Consider the following 25,175-nt stretch of genomic DNA (forward strand, 5'->3'; position numbering starts at 1 on the left):
GCGCTAGGACCATTTGTATACAAACATGTTTCAGTACTTATTTTCAACTCTTTTAGGTATATGCTAGAAGTGGAATTGCTAGATTGTATGGTAATCCATATTTAACTTTTTTTTTTTAAGTTTATTTATTTTGGGAAAGAGAGAGAGTGCAGGAGGGGCAGAGAGAGAGGGAGACAGAGAATCCCAAGCAGGATCTATGCTGTCAGCATAGAGCCCAATGTGGGGCTCTATTCCACAAACCTTGAGATCATGACCTGAGCGGGAAACAAGAGTCAGTTGTAACTGTTTCCCATTAGCTAAATAAAGTTTTTCTGAATGAACAAAAGACGAGGTAAGTGGGAGCCTGGGAGGAAGGGAATGAGGGCTTTTCCTACCCTTCACAAACAGTGCTGGACTCTGCCTTTTGCAAACCGTGGTCTGGGTCAAATTACTTGAATTCTCTGGTTGCCTCTCCATCCTCAAAGTAGGGAAAAGAAAACTTACCTCTGTAAGCTGAATGAGATCTTGATCTGAAACTCCAGGCACAGAGTAAGCCCCGCAAATTAACTGCCTTCCCTTACTGGCTGACCTCGCCGTTTAGCACTCCACTCATGCGCCTCTGTGCCTCTGGGGCCAAGTCCACGCCGGGAGGCCCCCAGCCCAGCCTTGCCGCAAACTACGACTCCCAGCAAGCACCTCTTCCAGGCCGCCTCTTTCAGCCTCGTGCGCATGCTTTGGCAGACGTGGCACCGGGAACTCGGAGGCGGGGAGCGGCTGGGAAGTGGCCGTGGCTGTTGGACCCGGCGGAGGCGCGGGCGCGGGAGCCTGAGTGGAGAACGGAGCCAGCCGTAGGCAGCGGCGGCGGGGATGGCGCGGATCGGGCCGGCATGGCTGCTGCTGCTGCTGCTGGCAGTCTGGGTGAGGCTGTGGCGCTGGGGTCCGGGAGGGGGCGGCACGTGCGCCCCACGCTGGGGTCCGCGCTCCCTGCTCCCGGCCCTCGCGGGACGTGCGTGGAGCTGCCTCCAAACCCCGGGGTGGGGGCATGCGTGCCGGGCAGGCGTGGACCCGGTGGCCGCCGGGGAGGCAGTGGGGCAGTCCCCGTGCCCTCCCCGCGGAGCCCTCCCAAGGGCGCAGGGTCCGAGGGAGCCACGCAGTGGGCTTGCGCCGCGGGCACAACTTTGCGGGGGTGCAAGTCGGGGGGGCAGCCGGCGGCTAGGGCGGGACACAGGCGGGATGGAGGGTGCGCCGCGCCCATACTCTGGGCCCTGCACCTGTGTGAGTGCGGGGTGGGTAAAGGGTGTTTTATATCTGTACTGCTGGAAACCTTGCTTTAGGGCCACCTTGTTCTTGGTTTCCACCCTGAGCAGCAGAGAAAGTGCCAGTCTCCACCTGGTACTCTGCCTGCAGGCAGGGCTGGGGTGGGGTCCGCGGAGGAGTTCTTGCTTCTACACCCAAGTGCCCTGGCCCGAACCTCAGCCACTTTCTAGTTTGTGACACTTGCGACTTAGTCTCCTCATCCATGAAGTGGGGACGGTAACCCCCCCCCCCCCCAAAGCCGTCGGGTGGGGGTCGGATGGAGGAAGTTCTGTGAACTGCAAAATCATACAGGAGTGGAGTAGGGGTGAGCCAGCGTGCTGGGAGTGGTGGGCTCACTGAGAGGAGTTTGCTACAATTGAAAGGGGCAGGGGCGGGCAGGGGTGGCTCCAGGAAATCCCTAGAAGAGGCCAAAAAGTATGTATTTGTCCACAGTGCCCAGGGCTCTCCAGGTTTGGCTTTGGTGTTACTGTGGGTGTGTGATGGGATAATGTGGCCTCTTTCCACATCACTCCATAACTTCTGGTCGGTCTCCCTTCTTTTAGGACGATCTTGGCTCCTTTTTTCCCCATGAAGTTCCCAGAAACTTTCTGCTGTGGATACCCTCTCCAACCCAGATTTTTCGTTTTTTTTTTTTCTTTTGGGTGTGACAAGAATGCTGGGCAACAGGAGGAGAAACTGGAATGTGGATTTAGTTGCTTTAAACAATTTCATCTTTTGATATCCTGCCTTTGGGGCATCACCAAGGAGGAGTGGCCCTGTATTTTCTGGTTGTCTGGAAGTCGGTGGGAAAGGCTGCTTCCTGTTCCCTAGATCTGACCGTTCTCCCTCTGGGATAGAACTAGTCTGGAATGGGACAGTGTCCCTTTACCTGTGTCTACCTGTGGATGATCTGTTTGCATTCTGTTTTCTGGAGCCAGCTGGCTTGGGCAGGTCTCTGGGCCAGGAGATACCGCAGGACTGTGCAGAGGGGGCCAGCTCCAGCGGGAGCCCCTATCAGGTCTTTGCATTAGGGCTGTTTTAGGGGGTCCTGCTTTCCTCTATTCTTTTTTCGTCTCCCTTCTATAAAAATAGAGGGCTTGGGAATCTGACTGGAAACAAGTTTCTTTCGGCAGTCATTTATTTATCAACGATGTTGTTTGGCGCTGGATTGGATTTTGGATGGAGAGCAAAGCACAGATTATCCCTGACCTCTGGTGCCGCCCTGGCTTGGGCAACGGAGTCAGTCCTGTGAGCAAATAAAGACAGGGCAGTGAGCACTAATACCCGAGGTGCTGGCAGCCTCCTCATTAATTTGGTGGGAAGGTCAGAGGTCAGCCGTGGCTTTTCTGAGGCAGTGGGTTGTGCAGTCTGGAGGAATTGGGGGTGGGGGGAATCAGTGAGGCAGTTAAGGTCTGCTGGTGCTCTCCACCTCCAGGTGTGGAAGGATGGGTAGGTTTGCTGAGAGCACTAGAACCTGGGAGTCTGCAGCATGAAATTGACCTTCTCCTTTCCCCATGCCCTAGCTTGATTCAGCAGGTGTCAATGGTGCAGGGCCAGTGCTGAGTGGCTGGTGGACACCAGGGTGGGCCTCTGTAAATTTAAACTCTATGTATGTCCAATATGGGCTCCCAAGGTCCTAGGAGTGTATTGGGTTTCCTCGTTTGCTCAATATTTACTGAGAGCTGATATGTGCAGAGCACTGGACTGTGACCCAAGGGACATGAAGCAGTATAAAGGGATCTATAGAGATTCACGGACAGCGATATATACCTACCACATTTTTTACAATAGTAAAAATATAGAAATGGCTTAAATGCTCAACAATAACAGCATAGTTAAATGATTTTGGGTCCTGTCCATGCCATAGAAAGTGATGTTTATAAAGAATATTTATATTTACTAGAATGCTACGTTGACTATCAAAATATTTTATATGCTTATGAAGAATATCTAGGGACATGGAAAAGTGCTTCATAATTAGGGGTAAAGCAAGGTACAGAACGAATCCCAGGGTGGCTGAAGATAGCTTCATATGTGATTGAGGAATTAGCAGTGCATCAGAATGTTAACAGCGATTGTTCTAGAAGGCACAGCTCTGGGTGACTTTTGTTTATTTCTTTGTTTATGCTTTTTTCTATTTCCCCTATATGGGATGTGTATTTGTTTTTTGATCAGAAAAGTTAATTAAGGAAAAAGCCTCCTTTGGGGCCTCTCAGCCTTCCAGAAGAATACTGGGATGAAGAGTCACAGTCAGCACTTGGGACAGGTTGGTTCTAGCCCTTCCCTCCTGGCTAGGTATCTCTGCTCTCGGTCTGGGGAGGCTGTGCTGTCCTGGCCCCACCCCTGCAGCTGACTGCCCCTTCCTGCTGTCCTTCTCAGCTCCTCCCTGCGGTGGCCCCTCCCCCAGGCCATCCATGCTGATTGTGATGTAGTTGACATCCAGTCCTCGGAATGGAGACATGTCGGAGCTGGAGGGGACGTGAAGTCATCCGGCTCAAGTGGTTCCAGCATCAGGCCAAGGATTGGAACTGGGCTGTGACAATTTTCACTGGTCCATAGACACACTGGAAAAGTAATAATGGTGAATGGTTTTTCCACGAATCCAGATACTTTCAGTTTAAAAACTTGTCCGTTTTTCTGACATGATGTCCATATTGGAGGGAAGGGGCGGTTTTCGGTGTCCTTTAGAAAAAATTAAGTAGTGATAGTATATCGATTTTTTTTAGAAAGTCTTTTCTAGATAAAATTTATTTTAAAATGTATAATATACATTATATATTTTAAACATGTTATATATTTTTAAATGTTTTAAAAATATATAAAATACATTTTGAAAAATATATTTTGCCAATCCCTGAGATTCAGAGGTCTGAGAACTCCTGATATAACTCAGCTCTTTGATTTTAGAGAAGTGGGGCTTTGAGAGGGAAGGGTCTCAAGGCTGCTGAGTTTGTAAAGACAGAGCTGGGATTGGTGCCAGTCTCCTGAATTATAGATCAGATTTCTTCCTGCTCCATCTCTGCCATCCCAGCCCCCCATCTTCCACCTGCTTCCTTCCTCCCAAGCCACTGCTAGGGCCTCCGCCCTTGACGGTGGCTTGATGCTGGCTTGATGCTCAGAACCTGGTGGGACAGTGGGCGGAGGTGCAGGAAGCAGGAGATGTTTGTCCCTGGTCTCTCCTGCAGAGCTTTTAATGTATACATATTTAGGTTCTACACCATTATATATTTAATAGGCTTTTGTGGGCTGGCCTGGGGACCTAATTGCCATTTATAATGCTGTTTGGAACCTGGAGTGCACTTTTCCCACAGAAACAAACACATTATAGAGGAAATTTTAAAACAGAACTGGCACATCAATGGGAGGAATAGCCGAGCTCCGTGTGGGTGGCAAATGCTGAGTGCTGTGCGTTTGGGCAAGGGTCAGGCCGAGGGCCCCCAGTCACTAGAGAAGGGTCCTAGCTCACGCCTCACGAGGGCCGACTCCAGGCTCTGTGACAATGGGGATCTTCCCTTTTCTGCCTGTTGTGTTCCCAGCACCTAGCCCAGGACCTGGCATGCAGTCCTCCCCAGTCCATGGTTGGCCGGAGGAACTAGTTTTGCAGGCAAAGAAAGGAAACCATCTGGGGTAGAAGTACAGACAATGAGGAGTTATGGGCCGGTCTGGATGGAAGGAGAGATTTGAGTCTCGGGAGGGGGAAATCACATTGGAAAAGTGGATTGTGATGAATGTTAAATGCCTGACAAAGCTTTTGGGACTTGGTTCTGTAGGTGATGGAGAGACGTGATGAAAGCTGCCCTTTTAATAATAATATCAGTCAGTCCACACTGTGGGGTTGGAATGGAAGAGACTGGATTAATTTTCCCAAAACAACACTTTCTTCCTCTCTCTTCTCTTGTATCTATAAGATAAAGTCAAAGTGTGATGTAATGGGTAGAACATGGGTTTTTAGCCAGCTGGGCACTGAAGAGCTGTGTGACCTTGGGCCCTGCCTCAGTTTTCTTGTTTGTCAGTGGTGGTAATAATATCCATTTGCAGAGTTGAAAGCATCAGAAATAATACAGGAAGCACCCAGCACAGTGCTTGGCATATGGGGGCGGGGGGGGGGGCACAATAAATAGGAGCCAGGGCAGTTATCTCAAGTTGGGAAGGAGAGGTGCTGGGGAAGCCGGTTAGGAGGCCAGAGAGGGTGTGAGCAGAGACTGCAGGCTGTGAGTTGGGGGGCTGTGCTGCTGGGATTCTCCCCCATCACAGTTCATCTGAGCTGGGCTCTTGACTCGCTCTTTGCCACTCCCCAGTGGGCCCTTGCAGAGCCTCTGAGGAAGTAGAGGGGGCTGCAGAGGGTCTAAAGATTTATGTTTCTCTCTCCTTTCTTCTGAAAGTGGATACTCTTTTGAGAATGATGATACCAACCACACCGCCTCCCTGATGGGTTTGCTTCAGCTTTGCGGTTTTGCTCAGTGGGGCTCTTGTGTCTCAACTGGTGGTGGTGGCTAAGTGACAGTGAGTCAGAGAGTGATGCATGGGGTGTAAGGAACCTAAGTGCTCATGTTACCAAGACTTCCACGGTTTCTTTGGCCCCACACTCCCATTCCTCCTTCCTTTTTTTTAACATCTAGCATCTTAGATCCCAGTGGGAGAGGGGAGGAGCAGGGATGCCCATCCATTGCTAGGCTGCCTGGCCCATCCTGCAGTACTGGCTGGAGCCTCTGGCTACCCAGGTGATCTGTCGATGAGAATTATAAAACACTTGGCATATCTATAGAGGGCTTTGGAGTTTGCAAAGCATTCCCACATATTTCATTTTGGTGAAACCACTTCTAAATAATTAGCTTTGCAATCATGTGGTGGGGGGTTAAATACTCAGATGGACTGTGGGGCTAGAATAGCCTTTGGTGTCTTTTTATTCTCCAAGGGCATCCTGAGCCCCCAGTTTGATGTGTACTCTGTTCCCAGATGGCCTGATGGTGAGGCTGTGCCTGGCTTTATTGCAGCTGGCTGGGATTGGAGTAGAATGTCCATCTTCTGACCCCCCAGAGAATCCTACTATTCCCCCAACCCTTTGGCATGAGCAGATGTCATTAACTCATGAGCAGATGCTTTAATCCTTGCTTTGGAAGGTATTAACAGAGATCTAGGTTGAGAGCCCTACGCTGGGGCTGAAACAACAGAGGTGGTCTAGTATCTGAGCTGAGAAGTGGGGTTGGCTGGAAAGTTCTGTTGTTGGGCCAAGCAGGGCAGGCTTGTGAAGAATAAGTGGGTTTACTTTTGTCAAAGGGTCTGACTTTGCTAGGTCCTGGGCAGAGTATGGTACCTGCTCCTTATTTCCAAGGAATGTAGACCAGCATCTGCATGCTACCCATGTCCCAGATGTTCATTCATCCCATAGGTCTTTTTTATGTATTTAGTTTTAATTTTAATTGTTTTACTTTAGAGAGAGAGTGCGAGTGGGGGAGAGGGGTAGAGGGAGAGAGAGGGAGAATCTTAAGCAGGCTCCATACTCAGCAGGGAGCCCGATGCAGGGCTCAATCCCATGGCTCTGGGATCATGACCTGAGCCAAAATCAAGAGTCAGATGCTCAACCAACTGAGCCATCCAGGTGCCCTATTTTTTCTTTTTTCTTTAAACAGATACTTCTTGACAGTCTTTTATGAGTCAGACATACCATGATAAGGCATTAGGGACATAATGATAAATAAGATGGCCACCATCCCTTCCTCCTGTTGCTTAGTGGGAGAGCCACTAACTTATTACTTAATTCAGGTGGTAAAGTGCTGGAAAGAGGAAATACAAGGTGATAAGAGAATGTGTAACATGGGTCCCTAACCTAATGCAGCAAGTCAGGAAAGGCTTTTCAGAGGACTTTCTTAGAATCATGTTTTTAAGTGTATAAAACAGTGCATAGTACAGCAAAGGAAACCAATGATACTGAAATATAGTTCCCAAATTCTATAACAAATATGTGATAAAATATTTGTATTTATTAATGTTTCATTTAGGAAGATCTAATGGCAGGTTTGATATTTTCGGTAATATTTAGTGACGAGCATCAACAGTGTTTCAGGATATCTACGCCTATTGTAATATGAAAAGTGTGGTTTCTGGGGGTAAGGGCTAAAAAATATATGATTTCTGTTGGTGGCAAAGTCACAGACACTGCTAGTGCTACTATAATTTGTTGCCTACACTCATGATAAAAGTAAGGCTAAATTTCAGTTAGAGGTTAGTGAAAATAAAGATACTATTTTTCCTCACTCTAGTTCATAGGCCCCAGTGTGAAGAAGAATTATCCAGGGGCGCCGGGGTGGCTCAGTCGATTAAGTGTCTGACTTTTGATTTCGGTTCAGGTCATGATCTTGCAGTTCATGAGGTGGAGCCCTATGCCAGGCTCCTCTGTGCTGACAGCCTGGAGCCTGCTTGGGATTCTCTCCCAATCTCCCCTCCCCCCCACCGCCAACGTGTGCTCTTTCTCACTCTCTCTCAAAATAAATAAGTAAATATTTAAAAAAGAGTTATCCAAAACCATGGAAATAAAAGATGATTTAGTGTCTCTTTAATGTCATATTAGAGCATTGTCTAAGAGGGACACCTAAGGGCCATCCAGTACTCTAGGGAATATAACTGTATTATTCTTTAGGACCCATATTTTATTTATTTATTTATTTATTTAACATTTATTTATTTTTGAGACAGAGAGAGACAGAGCATGAACGGGGGAGGGGCAGAGAGAGAGAGGGAGACACAGAATCGGAAGCAGGCTCCAGGCTCTGAGCCATCAGCCCAGAGCCCGACGCGGGGCTCGAACTCACGGACCTCGAGATCGTGACCTGGGCTGAAGTTGGACGCTTAACCGACTGAGCCACCCAGACGCCTCTAGGACCCATATTTTAAAGGTAGATAAGATGCAAATGATTTCTGTTTGGTAGAGAAGAGAGACCCAGAGGTGATTGCCCTGCAGGACTTTAACCAGTTTGATACCTAATTTAGCAGTCTTACAACAGGATTCTTTTTTTTTTTTTTTTTTTGGTGAACCATATGCATATTAGTTTCTTATAACTTTTTTTTTTTTTGAGATCTTCTTTAAACCTTTTTTCCCTTATATCCTTTTTTGATGTGACTATTTTTAGTGGGTCACTTATTAAGAGGTCAGTAACCCTGGGGCATCTGAGTGGCTCAGTCGGTTGAGTGTCATGATCTCATGGTTCATGAGTTCAAGTCCTGTATAAAGCTCTGTGCTGACAGCATACAGCCTGCTTGGGATTCTGTCTCTCTTCCTCTCTCTCTGTCCCTCTCCTGCTCTCTCTTTCTCTCTCTCAAAATAAACTTAAAACCGAGTTCAGTAACCCTTCGAAATATGCTATTTGTATGAGATTTAGGTTCTTAACATTTGAGAATTCTATGTGACCCCAGTTTAGGAACCAGAGTGAGCAGGATGTGAGGATGTGGCTCTGAAGAGAGAGATCTGGGCTGGACATGTTAATTTAGGGGTGCTGCTCAGGAGGTGGGTGAGATCCCCATGGAGAATGGAGAGAAGGAAGAGAAGGTAGAACAAGTGAGCCCTGAGGAACTTCAGCGTTTGGAGGTTAGGGGACGAGGGATTACAAAGAAGATAGAGTTCAAGAGGTTGAGGCAAAGGAGAACTGGAGGTATCTGTAACGTTATCCATGTTGGAGTCGTTGCGAGTCCTCAGAGAGCCTCTCTATCTGAGAGGGGAGTGGTGTGGGGTCCAAAGATGGGTCAGTGATAGAGGTTTTTCCTACCAGGCTGTGGATCCAAATCACCTTAAGGGTCTATGTATACAGTTGGATTCCTGGCCTCCCCAGATCTGTGAGATGCTATTCTTTAAGGATAAGGCCCAGGAATCTATTTCTAAAAAGCCTAGACTTAGAGCTGGTGTGCGTGCAAACCAGGCAGATTTACAAGTAAACAACATTAATTTTGTGTGGTGGATAGTATTTTGCCAGCCAGGGCTGCTGCTCTGGGCTGGGTGGTGTGGCCCAGGTTCTGCCCAGGTCATGATCCATGTACACCGGGCACAGTGTGAGGTGGCACTTGGCTTGAACACACACTGCTTTGCTTTTCCCTGAAGGCATGTGGAGAACTGCAGGCAAGCAGGGAGCAGGGGAAAGATGGGTCAGACTGTCACTGTGGCTTTTTCCAGTTGGTTGTGCTTAATGGCTGCGTTGGAAGGGGAGGCAGATTTGCCGGCCTCTCTGGTCTTGTATTGGGTGGAGCTCTAGTGAGTGGAGAGGGCTTGAGGGGCACCAGTGGGGAGCGTTCACCTTGACTCACTGTGCTCAGAAGGTCTGGGCTGAGTCCTGGGCTTCACCTGAGGGGCGTTTGTTCACTTCTGTGAGCCTCAGTGGTCGTATCTCTAAAGTGGGGATAGCACCACCTCCCACACAGATTGTGACATTTTTTCAGATATTTTTGCTGCAACTCCTGCAAGGACAACTGTACGTTTTACATTATAGCCAAGTATATGTAACAGATATAAATGTTTTGCTGAATACTTAGTCTTGTTATTTATGATACATACTGATGTTTTCTATTTGATGTCACTTAAAAAATGTTGGTGGTAATCCACTGAATTGATTTGTGACTCAGCTCTTGGATTGAGTCCTGAAGGGTGGAAAACACTGGTTTAAACCCTCAGCTTTAGAGGATTGAGCGAGATAATGTGTGTAAAAGCACGGATGTACACCATGGGTCATGAGCACTTGAATTGTTATTTTCTTATCAATTAACTGAGCTTTGAGCCAGAGTTCGATTTCTGGAGTGGGAATTTACCTGCTCTTCCCCCTTCTCTGCTGCCTAATTCACTGTTCCCTCTACCAGCTCTTGTTAGCAGGCCTGGCACACCAGGCTGGCAGTGACCCAAAGCCCTCTTGGCGTTAGGAGAGGTTTTTCAAAACATTAAAAGCTTTAGGGACTTAAGTCCTGGTTAAATGCACTGCAGTTGCAATTTCAGGATAAGAAAACCTGTGTTTATAAGCTCTTGGATCAGTTGTCCTGCCCCTGAATTGTCCCTTGTTGACAGCCACATGTTGCGGGGGAAGAGAGGGGAGGAAAACTGTACTGTGTAGACCACATGTAAGGTATGGTTTTTAAAGGAAGCAACATATAAGAAATGCAGCTAGCTTTGTATTTGGAAGAACAAACAATGAGATGTGGGTGGCTCCAGGAATCTGTGGTCTTTGTGCTCCAACTGGGGCACCAGCGATGGGGGTCTGAGTCACAGCTCTCTCACCTTCTTGCTGTGTGATGTTGAGCAGGTTTCTTGGCTCTCCTTAGTTTCAGTTTCCTCACCTATAAAATAGATGTACTGCAAGTACCTACTGAAGTCTCTTGCCAAGAGAATTAAATTAGACAGGCATGTGAGCTGCTCAGCTGCTCCTGATCACACAGTAAGCACTCTGTACATGGAGCTATTATCATTATTATGGGCTAATCCCTAGGCCTTGAATTTTGGAATTCTCTCTTGGGTTCTATTCCTTGCCAAGTGCTTTCCCATCTCTCTCTCTTAAAAAGCACATTTAGCTCCTCGCTGCAGCTACTCAGGGGTCCATATCTCAGCCAGGCCCTGTCTGTCTGTCTTACACCCACATACCCACACACCCCATTCAGGGACTCATGGTGCTTGCCTTTATTTCGGAGGCTGTAGGGTAGACATTTGCATGTTGGGAAGTACCAGTGGTGAAATTCCCAAACTTGGTTTGAGGTTAGGTCTTCATTCCTGGTGAAGAGTGCTATTTAGCCATGGTGGTTGGTGACAGATGCTTAAAATTTGCCTTTCTTAAGGGATGTAAATTACCCATATTTAAAAATTAATGTTCTTTTGTATTTCTCTTTCTCTGTCTCTCATCAAAGACATTCTGGGTATGTGTTGCATTGCACAGTGCTTTGAAGATTTCGTATAATAGTTCCTATAAAAAACTACGCGGTGCCAGGTGAGCAGAGGAGCAGACAGGTAGCTGGAAGTGAAGAATGGCAGATGAGCTCTCCTCTTACACGGGAAAGTACCAGTGAGCGCCGGCCGGCCGGCCGGCCGGCCGAGGGTTTCAGGCCTGTGGAAGAGGTGGGGGCAGTATTTGGTTGTTTTCTGGGCATCTTTTTTTTTTTCCCCCCTGTCTTTTTTTAGGTAAAAAAAAAATTTTTTTTTCTAACTAATTTCAGACTTACAGAGGAGTTGCAAGAAGAATACAAAGGATTCCCATCTGCTCTTTACCCAGATTCCACACATATTAACATTTTATCACATTTGTTTTATCACATTCTCCCTCACCGTTTATAAAGTTCACAGACGTGATGCACCTTTGCCCCCTAAATATTTCCTAAAAGGCAAGGATATTCCCTTACGTAACCACAGGACAATGATCAAAATCAGAAATGTAGCATTTGGCTCAGAACCTAGTTCAGAATGGCACGCTGAATTATCATCATCTCTTTAGTCACCTTTAATCCGGACCGGTTTCCCAGGCTTTGTCTTTTGTGACCTTGATAATTTTGAAGAATGTCCTTCAACTGGGTTTTTGATGATGTTTCTGTTCAGTGCGTTATATCCAGAGGCATATGGTGCTAATTTTACCCATTACTGGTGGTGCTAATGCTGGCCCCTTAGTTAAGGAGGTCTCTGCCAGGCTTCTCTGCTGTGAAGTTATATTTGCTTGTGGGGTGATACTTAGAGATTGTTAATTATTTCCTTGATGGTGGCCAAGTGGTGATAATTTTTTTTTTTCTTTAAAGATTTAAATTGGACATGCCTATTATGGTGACTGAGAAAAACAAAGGGGAAGAATGAAATCTATCTAAGGATGAAGTTTTACTTTGGTGCACTTTTTTCTTCCAGTCTTTTTCTGAGCAAAATTTTGTGTGTAGTTATAATCATGCCATGTACATTTGAACTCCATTTTTTGAAACTTAACACTAAAGCAAATATTTCTTCATTGCACAGTCTTCGAAAACATCATCTAAATGGCTGTATTATTCTGTTGAATGGTTTCCTCTAAATGACCATTCCTCTGCTCTTGAATATTTAGGTTGTTTACAATTTTTGACTCTTACGAGTAGGACCGTGTGAGTCATCTGTCAGAACCCCTGCTAATTTCCTCAGGACAGATTCCCAAAAGTGGAATTACCAAGTCAAGAAGCATAAATACTTTTTTTGAGCTACTTGGTGAATTGTGCCAAATAACTTTGAAACGAATTGTACTTTTGCCAGCACTTTGTGACATTTGGGCACCATATTTTAAGAGATTCGTTAATGATGTTTCTCAATTTATTTTTAACTGTGACCCACCAGTCAAGATTTGTGTTGAGACTAATTTCCTCTATTTTGAATTATGAAAGCATCGATATTTATTTCCCCAAATAAATTCTAGTAATATAGCACATTATTCTTTTTAAGCTCTAACACTCTGCTGCCAGCTATTGGGATAGCTCTGAGAATCATGAACATGTCTGTGTCTAAGGTAGATCATTCAGGATGGTGAGGGATTTGAGGGCACATGTGAGGAGCTAGGGTATTTCACCTCTAGGATCCGAAGAAGGAATGTGTTTGCTCTTTTCAGAGTGCAATAGGCTGATAGGCATGGGAGAGGGAGGAATTTGAGCTTTCTGATGATAAGCTATCTAAGATGAAATGGTAGGGTGGAGGACATGGACTTGTAAATATTTCGTTCTCTCAGCCCTGTGGGCCCACTGTGTGGCGCAGCCTCAGGAATTTTGAGTCCTTGGCTCTGGAGGGCTACCTGGAGGCCTGAGATGGCATGTGAGGAATGCTGTGTTGGGGAAACCAGCCAGCCCAGCTCAAGCCTGTGAACTGCAAGGCCTTCTGGTCTCCTGCAGTGGTCCTCTTAGTCATAAAGGGCCTAGGTTGCAGGGAAACTGGAGAGCTACTAGCTGACTTTCCTTTCATTTGTGGGTAGTTGTCACCAAGTGACCAAGACACCTGACGGGAACAGGCATGGTGAAACTTGGGTAATTTAGGAGGAACACAGTGAACCAAATCTTTGATAGTCCCTCTGTCTCCTTCCTTACAACAATTTATCTGAAGTATAATACGTGATTTAGTGCCTTAGACTCTTTGAAATATCCCAACTGGAGCAAATGTTAATATTTCTTTCCAATTTAGGCTTTTGTTCCAGTAGGGACTCAATATCCATTTGTATGCCTGCCAGAAAACCCAGAATAAGTACCTTACAGAGGTCATGTAATTCACTCATGTTGAAGCCTAGGAAGGGGTGTTCTAGGGCCAGTACATACTCCTGTGGGTCAGGGACCCAGGTACCTTTTATCTTACTACTACACCTCTGTAACAAGTCCTTTCTCCTCATTGTCTCAAGGTGGCTGCTTGAGTTCTAGCCATCTTGTCTAAATTCCATCTGGCAGGAGGAGGAGGAGACTAAGAAGACCCAAATGTCTCTTAGGAACAGTTCCAAACACTTCTGCTTATATTTGAGGGGCCAGAGTTTAGTTGCACAGCCAGCCATACTTGCTGCAAGGGACACAGAGGAGTGACTTTTAATGTGGGTGGCCACAGATCCAGAGAAACTCAGCAGTTTTTGTCACAAGGTATAATTTACCTTACAGTACTTCTCTGGTAGTGATCATGAGGATAGATTTATCAAAATGTCACAATTGGCAGGGACTTTGGAAATTATTTTAAGTCCCTTCATTTTACAGAGACTTAGAAAAGAGAGACTTGCCCAAGGTCACACGACCAAAAGGTAAAGCCAGTGCAAAACTTGGGTTTCTGGCTCTTTCCACCAAACCTCCAGCTCTAAATTCTCAGTCAGCTCGAATTCTCTGACCTTGGGTTCAGGTCATCTGTTTTTAACATTTTTCCTGGATCCCTTTACCACCAGCTTCTTTAGAGTCTAGACTTTTAGATTCTGACATTTGAAAACTATTTTAAGCAAAATGTGGGTTACACTAAATTAAAACCGGTTTCTTCACAGCTCCCAACATAGGAAGGGTATCTTTTTTCAGGTGACAGAGCAAAAAAGGTCAAGTTCCACCTCCACCCCTTTTCCTAAATGCTAAAATTTCTGTCTTCAAATCACCCTCCTTTAGCAAGCTGCTTTTACATAATTGAATACCCCTGGCTTCATGATCCACATTGAATAGTGAATCGGTAATGACAGCCAGCCTCCCCGGCTACAGAGAACATGAGGGTGCTGGCACGCACCCCAGAGATCTGGAACTTTTTCCAACAGAGGGTATAGTGTGGCAAGGAGTGTTCTCCCTATTATTTTCCAAGATTGTACCACTCTTTATCTCCTTAGTCTGGTGGGGATGGTGGGTGAGGTTAAGTGAAGAGAGAGCAGTTTAAGTGTGCTGTGTGTTAGAGAGGGAGAGAGTGAGCTGGAAAGGGGCTCAGACTCCTGTACACAACTTCTGATGAACAGCACATCTGGGCTCATTGATCCAGGGCCCTGACAACAGGATACTGCAGAGGGTAATAAATCCCTTCTTGCCATGGGATTTTGGAAGTTTGGGGCTTTTCCTGGCTGCTCTGAAGGGAAGGAGGTGCTCTTTTTCTGCTTGGGTCCAGGGAGCTTGTGGGGTTGAGAATAATAGACCACCTCTGGGCAGGAGCTGGGAGACCTGAGCTCTAGTCCTTGCTCTGCTGCTTACCTATCGTGTGACTTGGTAAGCAATTTAACCTCTCTGAGCCTCAGTTTCCTCATCTGTGAGATGAGGCCAGCACCCACTTGTTAGGTTTTGTGAGGAGCAAACGGGCACAGAATCTGGAAGGAGCATTCTACATGTACCACGTGGCCTCTTGGTCTGGGTTGCCATGCAGATGGGTGATTATTGCAGGTTTCAGGTTATATCCTGAATGTTGTGTACGTGCATGCTCCTTCCTGCCTGGACGTGCTGTTTTGCCTGATTGTAGCCAGGGCCCTGGAGAGGAAGAGGTGGTTCCCATTTCACTGTTGTTCTTGCTCTGTGATTTGTCTCACTAATAGTACTAATAAGATAATTATGATTATTATGTACTTCTGTGTGCCAAGCATTATGTTAGGTTCTCTATGTGCTTTTTCCCCCTTCATTTAATCCTCAGCCATGCCCCCAAAGGAGGTATCAGTATTATCCTTTCCACTTTACAGGTGGGGAAATGATGCTCTGAGAGGTCATGTTGCTCTAAATGACGGTGCCCGGGTTTGACCCCAGGTCTGTTTGGCTCCCGAAGCAGTGCTCTCTCTGTGCTGTCTGAGGGGTGGGGATCCCTCAAAGGGAGAAGATGAGAGTGGGCCTGTAGGCTGGCCCTGATATGGGCAGGAGAGCACTCAGGGCGTCTGGAAGATGAGAAGGCTCGTGCCTCCAGCTGTGGTGGAGGTGGAGTGAGGGCTTCTGCGCCCAGCAGCCGGGGTGCTGCTGGGCCCTGAAGGGGACCCGTGCTCTGAGTGGGGGTGGAGGCTGCTGTTACTGTGATGGAGGGGCATGGTGTTCTAAGAGCGGGTATATACTTTGACAGGGGACGCTGGTGTGTGGGGCTCCAGGATTCCCCAGCAGCAGGAACAGAGGCAGCTGGCCTTCCCAGCAGTGTTCTGCCCTGCACTGGGGGAACGTTTTATGGGTCTGAGCCCAGGCCCTAGTGTAAATACTGTTAAAGCTGAGGGTTGGTGAGCAGAACGATCCGAAACCAGTGACTTAGAATGTAAAGAGCTGCCATACCCGGGAACAGTTCTATGGCTGGCTGGGAAGGTGGCTGGCTGCTGAAGCACTTCTCAGACGCTGCCCTCTCCCCCCTGAGGGCTTGACAAAGCAGAGAGTTTGTGCATCATTAATGTTGTTATTATTGTTGTTATCAGGGTTTGTGGGTTGTGACTTATGAAGTCTGCAGGAAGGCTCTTGGCAAGGCGATTCAAGGCTCACTGGAGCTGCATCTTCAGGAAAGGAAGGAGCGTGCACACTGCAAAGGTTAAAATAGACGGAAGCGGAGGAGAAAGGAGAATGTTAAGTGGCTGGAGGAGAGACCTCTTGGGGAGGGAGGCAAGGGCAGTCCTCCTGACTGCTCCGTGGTTGTGAGCTGAGGTGATGGTCCGTCTGAGGCCAGGCACCCAGGGGCCTTTCATCTCCCCCCCCCCCCCCCCCCAAAGATACTAAGCATGGCATCTTAGCTCTTAGTAACCAAGTCTTCTGGTTCTCTCGGATCTGGGTATCCTGACTCTTTTTCCTCTCTTGCCCCCAAATCTCCAAATCCTGCCTCTCTAGGCCAGTTCTTTTCTCCTGTGCCCACACTTGTCCACAGTGGAGACAGCCCATCCTTCTCCTGACCCACTGGACTACCTGCCTGGCTTCCCCTCGTCACCCCGGCTCCCACACTGGGGTGTGCTTTCCCTTCTCAGCAGCCTGACTTCCGGCTGCCTTCCCCCCGCCTTTCTGCTGTTAAGGTTTGCTTGTTATGTCCCTGGGGACTTTGCCACGGTCTTTGCCTGCAGATTGATCACCCCCTTTCCTGTGTGTCTCTTCCCTGGTCTGTGTTGACGCGGCACTTCCACTTTATCCTTCCTGATCTTCCTCCTGGTCCTTCCTCCTCTCCTCAACTGAGGATTTCCCTTGTCATCTCCCTCTGAACCTGACCCTGGAGCCTTCACCGGCCTCAGGGCTCGCTCTCTAGCCTGAAGAAAGCCTGTGTGTCCACATGTCCATGCCTGAGCATATTATCTATCACCTCCCTCAACAGAAGACCAGAGCCTCTTCTGCCACTGCTCCCGTCTTCCATCTTGGCTGTTGTTCCACACTCCTAGCCCAGATCCTTGGAGTCACTTTAGCCTCTTCTCTGTACCCTCCTTGCTTACATAGGAATAGTCACTGAGTTCTGTTGTTTTCCCCCGAGGCTCTTGTATAGACCCGTTTCTCTCCTCTTGGGCAGCCACCTCGTTGGTTCCACCTTCCACCTCCAGCCTCCCTGATGGCTTCCCAGTCTAAGGTCATGGCCAGATGAGGCTCTTGAGCCAGGCTTTCTTGAGGTGGGGCATGGTCCTACCCACTCTCTCCCAGACCCTCACTGTGCTGTGGTTTGTCTGCTTTGGGTGGCCCCTTCCATGTCTCCCAAGAGCTATTATGCCTTCACTTTATAACATCTTCCTAGTGTGTGATCTCTGTAGAGGTCAGGAGTGTGGTAACCAGTGTGATTTGTCAGGTTTATGTTGCTGGGCAGATATTTCCTGGGGGCTTTCAAGGGGCCAGGCACTCTGCTGGGCCCAGCCCTCCGGAGCTCTTAGTCTAGGGGCAGAATAGGGATTGGAGGAGGTGGAGAGGAGACACCTCCATAGAGAGTTCTAAAGTAGGCTGGCTATGGGCAGTGGCCAGTTTAAGTCCTAGCATCCTACTGGGTTATAGTGTTCAAGCAAAGTCAGTTTGCTCAGTGTATTTCTTATTGAGCTTAAGTTCCCTGCTGTGTGAGAGTGAACGTTAGGTCAGAGCCTTTGGTAGCTGGCTGGAAAGTGGTTTTACTTTGAGGGTGGCTATTGGTTAGATGATCTGAGGGGTTCACTGGGTTTGTTTAGAAAGGAAGCTGTGGGTATGCCATAAGACTTGACTCTTGAGGCTTCTGCTGTACACACTTTGCTGTCACTGTGGCCCAGCAGCATGCCACTGTGCTGCCTGGGCAAGTGGGCACTGGACCCATCCTCCCTCCTTTCCCCTTTCCTTCTCACCAGTTCCAGAAGTGTAGGTGCCTGCCAGTCTCAGGAGTGCTGGTCTACAGGTCAAAGTGCTGAGGCACTGGGCAAGGATAGTTGTTTTTCCTGACTGATAATATTATCTGGGGATTAAACACAGAGCAGCATCAATGTGTTTTTCCAACAGATTGTTTTCTTTTTTTCCTTTAATCATGTGCATTGAGCTATGGACTTTTTAGTCTGAAGTCCATTAGCTCCCTGGGAGCAGTAGAGTAACATGTAATAACATAATGGAATGACCTTTTTGGCGAGCTCTCAAGATGGGCTATGCAAGGGCAATGGGTCCTTAGGCATTATACACAGCTCTGGGAGGGCAGAATGAGGGTGAAATAATTCCTCAACTCTTCCTCCTGGATAGTTTTACCCTAGGGGGAAGGAACCTTTGAATGCCAATGGCAGATTATATTTAGAAACACTAGAATATGGCCACATTTCTATCTTCTATTCTGCTGAGATGGAAATTTGTATTATATATTATGGTAACTGATACTGTTGAAGTGCTTTATGATTTATAAAGGATGTTCAGTAAGTTACCCCATTTCATCCTCACAGCAGTCCCACTAGGGAGGTATCATTATCTCCCTGTCAGATGCAAGGCACTAAGCTGTAGAAGTTTGAGTGATTTTGGCTAGGCATCTTAGGTACTAAGTGGTAGAGCTCAGAGGCAGCTGAAGACTTCTGGCTGCAAAGAGGCAGTGGATTGGCAGGGTAGAGAGACTAGGTTCAGGTTCTGGTCCTGTTACTCATTAACTATGTAACTTTGGTCAGATTATTTAACTGATCAATATAATTAAGCATATCAGATAATCTACAATTGTCTCATTCATCCATAACCTTTTGTCTTTGCTCCATTATGGGCTCATTGCTTTATAGACTACAGGATATTTGTCCTGGACTCCTCTTCACTGTCAACATGGTAATTTTCCTTGCCTCTGTCTGTGGGATCCTTTGTTTCCTAGGTTCCATGTTTTTTCTCATTTTTTATTCACTTGTTGTTTTGGTAGAGCATGAGTTCCAGTACCTTCCTGAGAAAGGGTGTATTGGTGGTAAGTTTTTCACATCTCAGCTCTGAAGTGTAAGTAAGTCTGTACTCACTGTTGACAGTTTGGCTGGGTATAAAATTCCAGTTGGAGATCATGTTGCATGAGAGTCATGAAGGCAAGGCTTCATTATTCTGTGGTGTGCTAATGAGCAGTCTTATGCCAATTCTGACTCCTAATCTTTTGTATATGGTGGGATTTTTTTTTTTCTTTGAAATTTTCAGAATCTCCTCTTTGTCAGCAGTTTTCTGAAAGTTTTCAGTGATGTACTTTGGTGAGAGTTTGTTTTTTTTGTTTCGTTTTGTTTTTTTTTAACTCGTGCAGGGCTCTCTCGACTGGAAACTTATATTCTTCAATTCTGGGATATTTTCTTGAATGATTTTTTTTTTTTTTTATAATTTCTTTTCCTCTGTTTACTTCTTTTCCTGGAGTTACAGTAAAACCTTGGTTTGTGAACATAATTTGTTCCAGAAACATGCTTGTAATCCAGAGCACTTGTATATTAAAGCAAATTTCCCTGTAAGAAATAATGGAGGGGCACCTGGGTGGCTCAGTTGGTTAAGTCTCGGACTTCAGCTCAGGTCATGATCTCACAGTTGGTGGGTTTGAGCCCTGCGGCAGGCTCTGTGCTCACAGCTCAGAGCCTGGAGCCTGCTTCGGATTTTATGTCTCCCTCTCTCTCTCTGCCCCTCCCCCACTCAAGCTCTGTCTCTCTGTGTCTCTCAAAAATAAATAAACATTAAAATTTTAAAAAAAAGAGGGGCTTCTAGGTGGCTCAGTCAGTTAAACATCCGACTTCAGCTCAGGTCATGATCTTACGGCTTGTGGGTTCAGGCCCCGCGTTGGGCTCTGTGCTGACAGCTCAGAACCTGGAGCCTGCTTCAGGGCAGGGAGGGAGGAGAGCCCTCCCTCTCTCTCTGCCCCTCCCCCTTGTGCTTTGTCTCTCTCTCTCTCTCTCTCTCTCTCAAAAATAAAATAAACATTAATTTTTTTTAATGTTTATTTAATTTTTGAGAGAGACAGAGACAGAATGCGAGTGGGTTAGGGGCAGAGAGAGAGGGAGACACAGAATCTGAAGCAGGCTCCAGGCTCTGAGCTGTCAGCACAGAGCCCGATGTGGGGCTCGAACTCGCTAGCCGTGAGATCATGACCTGAGCTGAAGTCGGATGCTCAACCGACTGAGCCACCCAGGCTCACACACCCCCAAAAAATTTTTTTAATTAAAAAAAGAAATAATGGAAACTCACATGATTCATTCCGCAACCCAAAAATATTCATATAAAAATTATTATGATACTGTAATATAATACAAAATAATAAAGAAAATACAAAATATAAAGAAAAATAAACAACCTGCAGTTAAACTTTTAAAGCCTTCGTTACTGGTGTGAGGGAGATGAAAGAAGAGGGTTATTGTGTAGGATGACTTTCACTATCACTAATGGAATCACTGCTATCTGTTGGCTCCATGGAATCTTTTTTTGCATGGGGGCCATTGTATACACTCACATAGATGTTGGCTATAGTACAGTTTTAATAAACTCATGTCATATACTATATTTAATGTAACTGGCAGTAAGGCAACAGAGGAAAGGGATCTATATCTGTAGGCAGCCTGACCCAGAATGAAGCAAAGTATTCATTAGCTTACTCTTGTATGGAAAAGCAAAAGACTGTCCATAGGTGCTTTGAAGTGACAAAAAATACACTAGTTCCAGTTGTGGGTACCTTCCAGTGTTCTGAAAAATCACTGATTTCTGTCAAATGCCACAGCCTGAGGCCAAGCATCTGAGCGTGGGAGCTGGTCACCCATAATCCTAAAGCGAGAGAGAGAGAGAGAGAGAGAGAGAGAGAGAAACCATTAGCTCAGTTGTGATCATGTGATGTTTGGCATCATGTACTACTCATATTGCAAGACATTGCTCATTTATCAAGTTAAAATTTATTAGAAATATTTGCTAGCCTTGCGGAGCACTTGCAGAACAAGTACTCACAATCCAAGGTTTTACTGTAGTTTAATTTGGTATTTGCACTTAATGGATCCATCTTATTTTTCTTATCTTTTCTTCTATTTTTTATCTTTTATTTTTGTGTTTTATTTTCTAGGAGTTTTTTTTTTAATTCTACTTTCAACTCTTTTGAAATTTTTTATTTCTGTGAGAGTTTTTTTGTAAGAGTTTTTCCTGATTCTCTTTGACTATTCCTTTCTCATAGCATTCAATTCTTGTTTTATGGATGCAGTATTTTGTTTCTCTGAGAATAATAATTATAGTTTTGCTGTTTTCTTCTGTTGTTTTTCTTTTCTTCTAAGTATCATCTTTCTTTTAGTTTGTTTTCATCTCTATCTTTTGTGTTAAGGGCTTTCCTCAAATATCTGGTGAACTTGAGTTATCTGTATTGAATAGCAAGGCACTGGCATGGGCGTTGGAGACTCTGTGAGTGTGAGGAGGAGGTGAAGGGCATTTGTTTACTGAGAGGGCCTCACAGTGGGTATTTCAGTGGGAAGTTAGTTGTTTCATTGGAGGATCTCCAAATCACCATCTTTAGGTTATTTTTCTTGTGCTTCTCAGTTTCCTTAGAGAAACATTCTCTAATGTCCTGCCTAGGGGAATAAGACTGACAACATTCTGGAAAAGGGAAGGGAGATGTGGGGGGAGTTGGGGCTTGAGGATCAGTGATCTCAAGGTTCCGTGTATAGACTTTCCCTTAAATCCCCTCGATTTCTCTCAGGGCCATACTTCTACTCCCTGCCTGGTATCTCCCAGGAGAGCTTTTCTTAGTCTCTCCATATAGTAGCCCCGTGTTTTCTGACAGCTAGGCAAGGAGCCAGCTATGTAGGCTGGGTGAGGGGATCTGCTGTATGACTGTTCCTTATTTGGACTTTTAACACACCTCCTCCCCCAGCCTCTGCTTCTGGCCACCCCTCCTTGTGCCTGCAGAGGTGCCTGGTGCCTCCAGTGCTCAGAGTTCTCAGGGTTCTCTGGGAAGAATTGGCTCGTTTCTTGTTGGCTGGCCTCCTGAGATCATTGGCTGAGTGGGAAAAGCTGAAAACCTTCCATTCCCATCCTGAATATGAGAAGTGATGTTACTTCTCTGTGGATTTGTGCATCCGTGCTTCTAGGTGGGTGGCATTTTCACGTTGCTCTGGTGTGTGGTGTTGGAGTACCGTGCGGAGTACAGATGTCCACCTCCCAGACAGGTCTTGATTGAGTGGGTGGCAAGTGTGTCCATGTAGCATTCTTGTGTAGTATGCAGCCCCTACAGCTTGACAAACGTGCCTGAAGATGAGGGGGGAGTTGGAGACTGGGAATGGTCTGGGAAGTGTCTTGGGGGAGAGGTGTTGGTAATTTGGAAAAGGGATGATGTGGAAAGGTTGATGTAGTGTCCTGAGAAGGGTCGGTGTGCCCTTATCCTTCTGAAGTAAAATGTGTTCTAGGCAGCACTTCTGCGGGCACCCATTCTTCCTTGGGCTCAGCGGGAAGCTGGGGCTCATGGTCCTTGGCTCCTTGATCCCCAGGTCGTCCTGCCAACGTGGCTGTCCTGCACAAAGGTCTCCTCACTCATCGAGAGAATTTCTGACCCCAAGGACTTGAAAAAACTTCTCAGGACCCGGAATAATGTGCTGGTGCTTTACTCCAAATCTGGTGAGTGCCCAACCTGGCCTTGGGGGTCATCCATCAGCGATGGGATGGTTTGGGTTCGGGGCACCAGTGGGAGGCAGAGACCTCAGGACCAGGAGCCACTCAGGGAGGGTCCGAGGGTCATCGGGCTTGTCCACTTTCCCCAGGAGATGAGGCAGAAGCACAGAGGGGTGTTAGTTCTGTTTCTTTTGCATCCTGAGAGGTTGTTTCAGTTCCCTATAATCAGTCTTTCTTGGGAAGAGCCTCTGGAGTCCTCACTACCTCAGGAGGGAGAGGATGTGTGTGAAGGGAGACGGAGGATGGTGGTCAGTGGGGTGGATGTTCTGGCTTCCTGGACAGGCACGGACTGGCCATCACAGGACATGCTTTGCCAGAGCTGTTGATTAGCTGGCTGGGTCGGCCTGTCACCAGCTGAATTGGTCCCAGGCTTGGGAGCACGCACCCAGGTTCGCAGCCCTGGCCCTGCCTGGCCCCCATCTGTCCTGCTTTGGGGTCAGAACATGAGACTGAGTTTGCAGTGGGCTCCAACAGAGCAGTTTCAGTGGAGGGTGGGACTGTGGCTTGCTTGCCTCTTCTGACCTTGAGGCTGGCAAGGGCATAGTGGATGGAGAGAGGTTTGCTCAGCTCTTGGCTGCGACTTTGAACATCTGACTGTTGATGTTGTTCCAGCAGAGTTAAGTGTTTTCACTGCTCCTAAGGATGCCAAGTTTTCTGTGCCCTGGAGAAGCAACAGCCAGTGGCTGGGCCAGTTCCTGGGCACAGTTCTCCCTGGCAGCTCATCCTTGACACTCATTGGCACTAGGGGCTGATGGATGTTTTGGACGTGTGTCTCTCCTGAACCCTGCATCCTCTAAGCACCCTGGCACATGCTACTTCTTGCCCTTTTGAGGGCCTGGCACACACTTCCTGAGGTTGTTGTTGGGAGCCCAGAATGTGTCTAGTATCTCTGTTGTCAGGAGTAGGGGGGAAATTGAGGCAAGGGAGGAGCAGAATTGCTCCTGAGGCCTGGGGCATAGGGCCCTGAGTAAGCATGGCTCATCCCCTTGGATGCTCTTGGAGCTGGGCAGTTGCCAGTGCAGGACCATGCTCAGTTCCTTCTCTGGGTAGGTCCCGTCACATAAGCTCATCATCTGACAAGGACTGCAAGGACCTTCTGCGACGTGCTCCTGTTTGCTCCTTTGCCTCCTTGAGGGAGACGGTGCAGGTTGTCAGATAATGTCCAGTGTACAAGTGAGGAAGTTGAAGCGGAGGGAGAATAGCCAACTCATCTGAGGTCTAGCAGCCGGTAGATGGTGGAGCTGTTCTCTGTGCTTCCTCTGCTGGAGGGTCGGAAGAAATAATATTAATCCTGCTGGGACGGAAGGGCTCTGAGATCACTAAATGGTTATGGTAAGTTAGAGAGTGGGAATGTGGGGTCTCTTGATAGGGGCTTGTGGGGCAGGAGGCAGGGCGTGGACCTCACTTCTTTTCTCTTCTGCCCTCAGCCAACCCTTGTTGGCACTGGGGCTTCTGGTGCTTCCTGCTTACTAGGCCCCTCTCTGCCTCCTACTGCTGGGGTAGCAGGACCCAGGTGACTACCTTCCTGCCTCCTTGCCCAGGCCTGCTGCGACACATGTGACCCTCAGTGGGTTTTTGGAGCAGTGCAATAACTGGATTTTCTCCACTTCCACTCTCTCAAGCAGTGTATCCCTTTCCCCTGCCTCACCAAGCCCAGGCTGAGCCCAGAGGAGTGGTGGGGCCATGGCCTTTCCTGCCTCTGCCACACTCCCTCCTCCACCTGTCCTTGTGGGGGTTCTTGGGAGTGCCTCCCTCGGGTGGCTCCCTGTGCGTCTCTAGAAAGATGCTTTTTGTTCACTTGTGTGAAAGGCTCAGCATGCTTTGTATTCACAAACAGCTACCATTATCCACACTAGAAAAGGGGATCCGTGGAGGTGAATAATTCAGACATCAGTTTTGCTCGGCTTTGGAATGTATCTTAGGGTTTTTGGTGAGGGAGGCAGCAGACCTGCTCTTGCTACCAGTGTCTGTGTGGCGGGCCCTTCAAGTGAGCTCACAGATGTGATGGGGGAAGGGACACACTGGCCATAGCCACTCTGCGGCAGACCCTTGCAAGTTGTCAATGTTGAAATCCTGGCCACAGAGGCTTCATCCCCAAGTACCTGCCCTCCTACAGTAGTTCCCATGCTTCGCCCAGGTACCTGGACAAATGAAAAACTTCCTCTCTTGTGTTCACCCTACCTTGCCTCAAGGTATAGTCCATGTTTTTATAGCTAACCCCTGAGGTACTGCCAGGGCTGGCCCTTCTGTCGCTTCTGGGGAAATGGGCTGTGAAATGTGACTTGGGTACACTTGACATTGGTCCATCTGGGACCAGTGTCCCATATAAACCTCATTTAGCCACCAGGTTGCTGAGCCCCTGCCAAGATGAAGATGTGATGCACAAGTAAAGGAAGTATCTGGTCCCTGTTCTTGTCAGCTCACGGTTTGAGCTCCAGGGCAGATGAGTGTGGAATCGGCAACCTTGT

The 25,175-nt window shown here is 47.3% G+C and overlaps 1 protein-coding gene across 2 annotated transcripts in view; it reads left to right on the forward strand.

Moving 5' to 3' along the window:
* Positions 1 to 728: 728 nt before the first annotated feature.
* The window catches only part of PDIA5 (protein disulfide isomerase family A member 5), a 93,501-nt gene continuing 69,054 nt past the window's right edge, over positions 729 to 25,175 (forward strand). Inside the window, exons 1-2 of one of the 2 annotated variants that reach the window (XM_042955602.1) lie at positions 729 to 897; positions 22,527 to 22,653. In XM_042955602.1, the coding sequence (XP_042811536.1) occupies positions 847 to 897; positions 22,527 to 22,653 (178 nt within the window). In that variant the 5' untranslated portion in view covers positions 729 to 846. Of the gene's footprint in view, positions 898 to 3,755; positions 3,857 to 22,526; positions 22,654 to 25,175 lie in introns of those variants that run through there. The other variant, XM_042955603.1, reaches the window with a different exon arrangement.

Source organism: Panthera leo, chromosome C2 (assembly GCF_018350215.1).
Source record: "Panthera leo isolate Ple1 chromosome C2, P.leo_Ple1_pat1.1, whole genome shotgun sequence".
In the NCBI taxonomy this organism is placed as follows: Eukaryota; Metazoa; Chordata; class Mammalia; order Carnivora; family Felidae; genus Panthera; species Panthera leo.